This window comes from Rhamphochromis sp. 'chilingali', assembly GCF_963969265.1.
Source record: "Rhamphochromis sp. 'chilingali' genome assembly, chromosome: 15".
NCBI classification, from domain to species: domain Eukaryota; kingdom Metazoa; phylum Chordata; class Actinopteri; order Cichliformes; family Cichlidae; genus Rhamphochromis; species Rhamphochromis sp. 'chilingali'.
In genome coordinates, this window is record NC_137942.1 from 25,538,166 (window position 1) to 25,549,519 (window position 11,354).

Consider the following 11,354-nt stretch of genomic DNA (forward strand, 5'->3'; position numbering starts at 1 on the left):
TTTTCTCAGCAGCTGCGATATCTGTCACATTCTGGTGAACAAACACACAACTCGGAGAAAGTTTAACTTTCTTCATCCTCATGAAAGCCTGAACAACAATCTGCAGGACATCCTGCATGTCAGCTGGATTCTCACCAAAGATGTTGATCAGTGTCATGTTTCCCAGACCAACGGTAAATGTTGCTAATTCATTGTCGTGATGAAGAGTATCATTACTTTCCAGCTCAAGAGCTCGCAGTCCTTCAGTGTCCACCACTAGAAAATAGTCAAACTGGAAGTCTTTCTTGATTTCCTCTGACACTTTGACCAGCTGCATGAAGGCACCTTTGGTGCACCTGCCTGCACTCACTGCAAACTGCAATCCAAACATGGCATTCAGCATTGTTGACTTTCCACTGCTTTGTACGCCCAAAACTGACAACACAAAAACTCTCTGGTCGCCTAGTTTCTTGATAACTTCATCTAAAAGACTGGAGATCCATGTTAGAGGCACATGACCTGCATCACCATCCATCAGCTCCACTGGGTGTCCTGAAATCATCAGATCTGCAGCCAGTTCAGGGTATTTAGACCAGTCAGTGTGTTTACTCTCTGCTTGTACTGCTCTGTGGGCTTCATAGATCTGTCCCATTTCTCTGAAGATGTGTTCCAGGCCAAAGGTTGCAGACTGCAGTGTTTTGGAGATTTCTTCAAGCTCAGTTTGTTTGGTTGTTAACAGATCAGATTTGTCGTGTTTCTTCTTCAGAGTCAAGACCTCAGTCCACTTTTCATCATAGCTTTGAAGAATCAAAGAAAGATCATCTGTGGATAGGGCATCTGTTAAGATCTGAGTCCATTTCAGGAAGTACTCCTTCTCTTTTGATGTCTCTTTTGATGACAAGAGGCTTTCTGTGAATGACTTCATCAGTTCACTACATGAAGCTTTGCACTGATTTTGTCTTATTTGCATCAGCTGCTGCTGTTTCTGACTTTTTTCCTGCTCGGTGTTTCCTTTAAGTTTATACAGCTCTTTATTTATTCTGCACCACTCATGCCACAGATCGCCTTGACAAGGTAGAAATGTAACTTTGATCTTTGAAATTTCCATCCCTTGAAGTATATTAACTGTTTTCATTGCAGCTGATTTCCCTTTTTGACAGACTTCATCATCTTCATCCACTGTGACTCCAAAGACCTCAGCCAAGGATTCAAGCTGGAAGGATGTGTGAGGTTCATGTAAAATCTTTCTGATAATTCCTTTCAGTTCTTCAGAAACATCTGACTGGCTTCTGTCTTTCAGACCCATTTTGTATCTTCTCTTTTTCACTTGAACTGCACCACAATCATTATCAGCAATGAGAATAATCAAAGGATTTGGTGACTTGAAAAGGTCTTGGATTACTGTGGTACTTTTCTGGCCTTTTTCCAGAGTTGGCACAAGAACAACAGTGACTGATGATTTTTCTGTCAGTATCTCACGCTGTTTTTGAAATGACAGAGCATCACCATGAAGATTACAAAAGGCAATGCAGTCAGTGAAGGAGTCATTGGGTTTTCCAGCAGGGCAGTACCAGGCAATCTCTGCCACACCATCCATCAGCAGGCGACATTTGGTGCTACCTGGACAATTTCTATGGAAGAAGGTGCTGTGACGGTCATTGATCAAAGTGTTCATGAGCTGAGATTTTGACACTGGAAGTGAACCCAGGCGGAAGAATGACACCATGGGTGTCTCGGCTTTGCAGATGGGCATTGTCTTCATGGTCATGGCATGTGAATTATCCTTGATTTGAGTTTTCTTCCATGTTTTTTGTATCTGCCTGAATGTCCACAAAGGACATTCAATATCCTTTGTGACTGGGTCAGCAACAAGCAAAGGTAAGGCGTACTGACACTGGGATAGCTTTGTAACCAGGTTCTGCTTCAGAAAACTGTCTGAGCAGTGAAATACTGCCATCTGAACATCCATTGGATGCAAATGAAACTGTTTTGATTCATCAGAGTCTACACTTTCACTAAATAGTGCATCAAAGTGATCATCATCTGTGTCTTCACTGTCAGACATTTGCACAGACTGTGAATGGCCCACAGCAGGATTGTCTTGTCTTACAGGAATGTATCTGGCTCTATAGTCTAACATCAACAACCTGTGAAGAAAAGCAAGAGCTAAATCTTTCTCAGATGTGTCATGGCCCTGTTTCACAGGAGGGCCTATTTTAAGAAAGTCTGCTGTTGACATCTTCTGCTGATGTTTGTCTTGAAGGTTGAGTCTTCTGAGTAGTATTTCATCTTCTCGTTGACTGTGTTTCATTGTGTAGTTTTCTTCAGAAACATCTAATAAATCCTGTAGATAAATCAGTGTTTGTATTTACTGTTTGTAAAGAACAATAAATAGCTTCTTGAAGACTTTGTACAATGAATGTGAGTTTCTGACCTTATTCTTGTTTCCACTCTTATTCATTCTGAGGGTACCTGCAGAATAGCAACGATTTAACAGATTAGCAGAGATACACCTTTCTATTCAATTCCGTTTTATTCATACAGCACCAACAAATGACTCAAGGTTGTTTATATTGTAAGGTAAGAGCCCTACAATCATACAAAGAAAACATAGAACACCGTAACAATCATATGACCCCTATAAGCAAGCACTCTGGCAACAGTGAGAAGGACAAACTCATTTTAACAGGAAGAAACCTCCAGCAAAACCAGGCTCAGTGAGGGCAGACATCTGCAGCGACCAAGTAAGGGGAGAAAAACAGGACAAAAGACCCACTGTGGAAGACAGCCAGAGATTAATAATAAATAACAATTTAATGCAGAGAGGTGTATGAACACATAATGGGTGAAAAAGGTGACTGAAGAAAAAAAAAAGTCAGTACATCATGGGAATCCCCCAGCAGCCTAAGGGGCTAATGGAGCATTCAGGGTCACCTGATCCAGCCCTAACGGTATCTTTTATCAAAAAGGAAAGTTTTGAGTCTAATCTGAAAAGTAGAAATAGTGTCTGTCTCACAAATCTAAACTGGAAGCTGTTCCACAGAAGGCTGTGTCTTCAGCCTGAGAGCTGAAGACACAGCCTTTTTTTTCTTTTCTTTTTTTAGTACTGCTTGGACGTTTGTATATACTGTACTGTGCAAAGATCTTGAGCCACATTAATTTCTTTCCATTTTGCTAGGAAAATGGAAAATAGTTGCAACAATTTAGTGAAACAAGGATGAAAATGCCAGAGAATTTATAAGGACACACAGCACACCATTGGAAGATAAGTTTAGACTCACTTTGTTGGTGGAAAAATATTATTATTTGCCTCTTAAACTGTGTTATCTTTGGCATTTTTTGAATGAAAATAAAACAAATATGAACAATTGATGAGTTTTTGCAAAAAGCTGCTAGTAACATTTACAAAAAATTATTTTCTATATTGTCTGTTATGTGCAGATACCGCTCTGGTTCATCCTATGAGTTAGGTGGGTTTTTATGCTTTGAGTATTCATAGGTCAGTGTTAAATGCCTTAAAATAATCACAAAGAAAAAAAAGTTTCTTTGCAATGGTTAGGTACAAGGACAAGATTAAAACTGAGTGACGAAGCAGCCAGTGTGCACAGAAAACTTTGAAAGACCATCAGAAATCTCAGAAAAGTCTGACTCCTTGGAAGCAAAATAGAAGGAAGTGATAGTAGTTTCAATAGTGCTGTGCCTGCTCATTGAAGGTTTTGTTTTTAATATTTTACTTTAAACCATTAAATATATGGAACAAAGTATAGTACAACACAATAACTCCTAATAAGTAGGACTAAAAGTTTACTGTAATACAGAAGAGCAGTTCATTAGTTACCAGCCTTGCAAATAAACCAAAACCTCAAATGTCAGCCCAGATCAATGCTTCTCAGTTTTTTGGTACAAATGGTTTGGCCCAAACTGCCTAAAGTAGTTTGGGCCACCATTTGTTTACACATTTCAGCAGCACTCTATAATAGTCCTTAGAATAAGGCAAAAGTAGCCTGTAATTAGATGCAATTTGCAGGCAACAAGTCAGATATTTGTAGGAAACAATGAAACAATTACACTGTAAGACCTGCGACTAAGGTGTAAGTATCCTGTAATTACAGTTTGTGCGTAACAAGGCGCATGTACCCTGTATTTACATGCAGTTTGCCGATAACAAGGTGCAAGTACCTGTAATTATGTGCAATGTGCAGGCAACAAGTCAGGTTGTTGCAGGAAACAACTACACTGTAAGTACCCTGTCCTTTATGGGGTGCAGGCCATATTATGGGGTCACCTGTGACACCTGCGACAGGGTACCCTGTAATTACAATGGGGGCAACGATACACAAAATTTACAGGACGGTTCAGTTCGATACTTTGGTGTCACGGTTCAATATTTTTTGATACAAAAAATATTCATGCCTTTTTAATTTGTCATTTATTAAAATTAAAAATATATATTTTAACTCAAAATGACTCTGGTAAATTTTGTAGCATGCATGCTTGTTGTTTTTTGTCTGCTTCCACTTGTCTTTGCACTAGGATGGTGTCGGCATAAATGTGCAGTCATAATCATTGTGTTCCCACTAGTGCTGTCAGCGTTAATCTCGTTTAAATGACATTAACGCCATAACGCTGCAAATCTCCGTTAATGAGTTACCGCGAATCGCCCCGTGCTTGGTGCTGGACGGCGTCAACACGTTAACGAGCTAACTGCGCTAACGCACTAGTTCCCATCCAATGTAATTGAGCATTGCGTGGCACATCCGACATACTGTTTTGCTTTTGTCCATGATGCGCTTACCTTCAGGGTCATACTTCACATGAAAACCAAAATAGTTCCAAACGCCAGATCTGAATGAGGGTGGGGAGGTTCAATTTGCCATGTTGCAACGAGCTTAGCTTCTGTCTCGCTAGCTTGCGCTGCGCTCAGTGGATCTGCGCTCGACAGTGCAACCTAGGCAGAGTAGTCGAACGCAGATCCACTGAGCTCTCAACACAGACAGCATCGTCAGAAGAAAAGTTGATAAAATAAATTAAAAATGTTGTATTGTTCGATACATATGCATACCAAACCGAAGGAGAGCTGTAGCTGGAAAGGAATTACAGCAGTTTAGTATGATGAAAGATAGCAATGTTAAAGTGCTGACAAGTAAAGTGTGTGTTGAGAAGGTCAGAAGCAGTTGCACTATTTCTTTGTGAATGTAAACAATGGCTGCTGCAGTACATCTATGAGGACAGGGAGACAGTGGTAAAGTTTGCAGCAGGAGTGAAATTCACTGTTCACAGTGGGGATGGACAGCCTGACAGATGAGGTCAGAGCGAGGTCAGAGCTTTACTTGCAAAAGAAAAGTTACCTCGATAACCTATTAATAACTGTGTGTTAATGGCAAATACATAAGTTGTTGTACATGAATTACAATTCAAACTTAATTCTGTGAGAAGTCTGTGGCTGAGGTGTGGTCTTTGGCTCAACAGCAGGGAAGCAGCAGGCAGCAGGCTTGAGGGGAACGGTCAGGGAGGATGGCAGGGCAGGTGCAGCTCATCAGGCAACTACGCCCTTCCCTTTTCAGTCCAGCTGGTTCCAGGTAGAAGGGGTGTGGTGTGGTGACAACTGGAAAGCTGTCTGGTCATCACAGGAATAATTAAAGTTCTTTACAAGCGTACTGAGTGACTGCAAGTGACTGGGGTTTACAAGTGGTGCCAAAACCCAGCTTGCAATGTTGGATGTGCTGACCACGCAGAGATGGCCGCAGTGCACAGGGAGCATGCAGCAGCGAAAGAAGTGCAGATGCCAGGCTTTAGGACCAGGCCAAATGCCAAACCTGGGTGCTGGAGAGGCTGGTCAGGGCTACTGCTGTCAGGAGAGGCGCAGACAGCAGCTCTGAGCCTGCTGCCAGCCTTACAAGGGAGCTTGACTGACATCAGCTGAGCCATCCTAGACTGATTGGGCCTCTCCGGTTCTGGGGCAGCCGGCACAGTGATTTAGTGATCATTAAAATTGATTCAGAATTTGAAAACGTGTAATTATTCGTGTCATAAATCATGACACACTGCTCTCTTCTACATAAGCTGCCTTTATAGGTTGAAAGTAACAGTATCTGTATTGTTATCTGCAATACTGGCCCTGGCCCTCAAAGCAGCCATGCTCTGTTGGCTGCCTTGATTGACAGCTGTGGTAAAGTTTGCTGTAAAGTCAAACTTTTGAACTTTACAACATCCAAATGTTCAGATAATTAAAAACAAAAATACAACCCTTTGAACCTAAACTTTCATAAAGTGTCAAAATCAATCCGCCACATATTAAAATCTCACCTCTCTTGACCATTTCTTCTTTTTGGTCCAGCTCTTCATGTTCCTCGTGCTTGAGTCTACTGTAGCAGTGGTAATCATTTTCAGAGACCATGACATCTATTTTCTCTAAGAGATCTATTATCTCGTTGGCATCCATCATGCCTCTTGTGCACGTGTGGCATCTTTTTTCACTAAATCTACTGTTAGCTTTCAGGTCTGCCAGTGCACTTTCATATTTTTCACCCGGCCACCGAGTCACAACAGTCATTACATAAGGAAGAGATCCTTTCCCAAAAGCTTTTTCAAGCCACTGAACCCCTGAGGTGTAATGGCTGCTATGCCGACCATATGGTACCAGTAAGAGAAAGGCATGAATTCCCTGGTTTAAAGGAATTTTGTCAATATTTTGCAGACCAAGAATGTTGATGACCGAGATGTGCCGGCCACACAAATCATATAGTTTGGATGAAAATTGTTCAGCATTTCTTTCTTCATCATGGTCAAATAAAATGTTTCTCGGTCCAAAGTCAATGGCATTTCGCTCACCGGTTAGCACAAACGTGAGGTCAGGCAGCACTGAAACAAACAGAAACAAACAAAAGAATTAAAATGACACTATCAGAGAAAAAAATTGTTATATTATTACAAATATTACCTTTGTCACTAACTGCAGTTGATGCAGACATAGTTTCTCTCTGTCTTCTTGTAGTTTTATTGCTCACTGAGTAGCAAACTTCATTACTGGGATTCCAACTAAAAGAGTGGTCATACCTGAAACCACGTAAAGAGCAACCATGCACCAATACGCCATGTCAGAATACACTTGCACTACTGCAGTATTACATATAGAGCTAGATAAAACAAGCATATGGTACCAAAAGGAAGGAGGCAGAAAAAAAATATACAACAAGGCAGAAAAAAAATATACAACAAATTCTCACTTGGATGAAAAACATAAAATCTGTTTGGCAAACCTTTCATATTATGTTAAAATGCTAGACTACCTTTGTTATCTTTCACAGATGTAGTTCAATTGGTTTTGGATTATTTTCCACCTCCAGGTGCTGCATTATCTTTATTCTCTTCCATCCAGCGGCTTTATTACCATTACAGTCACAGGACAAAGTAATTTAAAAAGAAAGAAAGAAAAAAAGATGAAATCACATAGAAAGATTTTTTTGTAAAATGATTAAAATGCAAACATATTTTTGTTTGTTTGTTTTACAAATTAAGAACTTTATTAAAAGTGAACTCTTGCAAGTATAGTAGTTTGCAAACATGCCAACTTTTCTCACTTCTTAGGATGACCCAATTGTGCAACAGACATTTACTGGTAAATTTTAAAGATTCACTGTCTCTTATCGTGGCTATAAAAGATGAATAAAGGTGATAAGAATAAAGTTTTTTAATCTTTATACCATAATAACAAACTGATGGGGGAAGTATCTGTGTGTCAGTAGAAAAAATTCTCTATTCTTCCTGTTGCTATGCAATAACAAATTAAATGGACTGAACAAAGTCCATTTTTAGTGCCTCTCTCTTATGACATGTCTGCAATGAAACACAGAGACAGTTTCTCAGCAAGCCTAACTACCAGTCAAGAAGTTCTTGAAGCCTTGATGACTTAAAAATGCACAGAGCAAAATTATTTGTTTTGATTAGTTTGTTTGTTGCACATTCTCTGATTTTCCAGCTGACTAAGTTTTCAGTCTCTCATAAAGCTTTAATAAAAATGATCATGTTCTTGTCAGCATGACACTCTTCTACGGCTACCATTACAATGACAGAAATTTGTTGCTTGATCAACTCACCATTTCTGTTTAGATACGGCTGCCCTGTCAGAAATCCTCCTAGTACCCCTGAGATATTTAGAGTAAGATCAGAGGATGATTATATGTCGCACTATATTTCTGCTTCTGACCAATCCCTCCCACAAAGGTAAAAAGAGAAAAAAATGTGGCGCTTTGAAACCTTATCACTTACGGGAAAATTTTGGGTTGGGCTTACTGGTAATGATACTGGTAATGAAACTGTTAGCACTGCCCTGTCATGGAGTGAAGTGTACCCAGATGTAGACTCAGATAAGAACTAACACAAAATAAAACACACCTTTATTTCAATTGTGTTAGCAAATATAAATTACAGTAAACGACAGAAGCTGAACAAGTCAAAATGTAGTATGGGAAACCACAAGGGCTGAGAACCAGTACAAACAGTACAACACAGAAAGAAAAACAAGGTTAGAATATGAAAATCTAAAGTACAAGAATAAAGAACAGATTATGCAAAAAATATAATAATGAGCAAAATTCAACTACTGAACTCAAAGCTTGGAGTCAAAGCAGATTAATACATGGCAACTTAAAAAAACAAAATAAATGCAGTGAGGTCATAAAATTTCTTCATTCATTTGATAAATTTTTTGGATTTTATGCCAAGTAAAAGCTTTTCTACACCCACGTACTAATAAATTTATTTTACCCTGATCAAAGTATTATGTTGTAAAGATTACAAATAACTGTATTCTTATCAGCATGCTTTTATACAGCCAACATATTATACAGAATAAAATTACTAAATGAACTTTGACACACCATGTGTTGAGCAGTCAGATCATGTTACATGAATGATGATTTAAGATTATGATGTTATTATGATGTCCATGTAGTGCAGACAGACAGTACAAATGGTATGTTTTATTCAGATTCAGTTTATCTTGTCTAATAGGTAAATAGTGAAGGAAGGCATTTTTGTTTGTTTGTGCATTTTGGGGGGATGAGGGTGAGAATCATCTCTGCTTCCCTTCTGTAAAAGTGGCTACACTCCACTGATACAATATATATAATGAATGGGTCAAAACATAAATGAATGCTGTTACCTTGTCAGCTGTTCTCTCCCACAAGTGGAGTCATGTCATGTAAGAAAGGATCATATAGGATCATTTTTATTTTTGATTGAAAATTATTAGGAAGATTTTATTTTAGCAGTTGATTACCTTTGTTATTTGTCATCAGTGAAACAGACTTGGCTTTATACTTTACATCTTTTCAAGATGCTATGCTATTACTATCATTGTTCTCTTCCATTGTTCACTTTTCTGCATTTCATTCTTACAGTAATGATGAAAAATAATTCCCTAAATGAAATATGCCACAAAGAATGTAACTGTAAAATGTAACCTAAAGGCCTAGTGACATTCACCATCTCTCGTAAAACTCAAGAGGTAAAAAGATTATTTTAGACATTTTTTCTGCGTGAATTTCAGGTGCCAGAAACTTAGTGACATAATGACAAAAATAAAAAAGAAAGAAAGAAGACCTTTTTTTTTTACTCAAACTCCTTTCTTTTAAAGCAAATGTAAGTATATCATGAGTATTCAGTGAATACCCTTTATGATTGTCTTCAGTCAGAGTAGGGTTTTTAGTTTGTTTTGTTTGTTTGTTTTTAATTCAGTTCATTTTGATCCTAAGAAATCCAGTGGCAAACTGAAAGGGTGTAGCATGAAACTTTTATGACACGTACAAATAATACAACAGTCAACACATAAGGAAAATTTAATCATCAATATTTTTAACCTCTGATTAAAATACAAAAAGAAAAGAAAAGAAGAAAAAAAGAAAGAAGTCATAAATAGTTACAGCACTATAATTTTAGATGATCTTGGATTTTGGTTTGCTTGTGTTTAGAAATGGACTGCAGAGATCTTTATAGCTATTTGGTGCCCTCTAGTGAATGAAAACACTTGCCGATTCCTAGGATGATGATGATTAATGTTTTTAAGTGCTTTCGTGTTTTTCCTTTAACATAAAAACAAACATAAGCACTTGAAAGCTGTTTTAAGTTCGGTGAGTTATATGGGGGGCGCAAAAAGGTGATATTTATCAGACGCGCATGTGTCCCACCCTGGGCAGGCCTAGGACACGCTGGAGAGATATCTCTCACCTGGCCTGGGATCGCCTTGATGTTCCCTCAGACAAGCTTGGTGTTCCAAGCTGGAGGAGGTGGCTGGGGAGAGGGAAGTCTGGATTCCTCTGCTTAGGCTACCACCCCCATGATCCATCCCCGGACAACCGGAAGAAAATGGATGAATGCACAGGTAAATACACAGCCATTGTTCACAGCCATTGACATGTTGAAGAGGTTAACACGTGAGGAGCGGATCGAAATTGTGTTGATATCTGGTGAACGCAGTAACCGGGTCATTGCAGCAGATATCAATGCAAGACACCCTACGAGACCACCCATCTCCCATGCTACAGTTAGCAAACTGCTTGCTAAGTTTGATGAAACCAGTTCAGTGTTGGATTTGCCAAAATGTGGACGCAAGAAACATCAGTGGCTGTCCTAGCTTCATTCAGCAAGAGCCCACAGTGTAGCACTCGCCGCATGTCACTGGAGAGTGGCATTAGTCGAAGATCCCTTCGGCGGATATTAGCTACTCAGAAATGGCACCCTTACAAACTCCAGCTACTGCAGCATCTCAACGAGGATGACCCAGATCGGCGCGCAGAATTTGCAGAATGGGAAAAACAAAAATTGGAACAGGACCCTCAGTTCACGCAGAAGATTTTGTTGTTGGAACAACAAAAGTGATGGTTTGGTGTGGTATATGGGGTACAACGATAGTGGGTCTATTCTTCATCAATGGAAACCTCAAGGCCACTGGATATTTGAAATTGCTACATGATGATGTGTTTCCCTCTTTATGCACTGAAGCTGGCACGTTCCCTGAGTTTTTCCAGCAAGATGGTGGACCACCACATTATGGGTGCCAGGTCCGAGCATTCCTAGATGAACAGTTTCCTGGAAAGTGGATTGGTCGTCGTGGGCCAGTTGAATGGCGCCCAAGGTCTCCCGATCTGACCCCCTTAGACTTTTATCTTTGGGGTCATCTGAAGGCAATTGTCTATGGTGTGAAGATACGAGATGTGCAGCACCTGAAACTACGGATACTGGATGCCTGTGCTGGCATTTCTCCTGCGGTGTTTCTATCAGTGTGTGAAGAGTGGGAGAAGAGGGTTGCATTGACAATCCAACACAATGGGCAACACATTGAACACATTTTATAAGTGGTCAGAAACTTGTAAATA

At 39.6% G+C, this 11,354-nt stretch overlaps 1 protein-coding gene across 1 annotated transcript in view; it reads right to left on the reverse strand.

The window, feature by feature from the left end:
* LOC308411793 (interferon-induced very large GTPase 1-like) overlaps positions 1-11,354 on the reverse strand; it is a gene marked incomplete at its 3' end in the record, with an annotated part of 253,476 nt that overhangs the window by 79,638 nt on the left and 162,484 nt on the right. Inside the window, 3 exon segments of the mRNA XM_080905819.1 lie at positions 1,964-2,323; positions 2,414-2,451; positions 6,286-6,643. Coding sequence (XP_080761945.1) covers positions 1,964-2,323; positions 2,414-2,451; positions 6,286-6,643 — 756 coding nt within the window.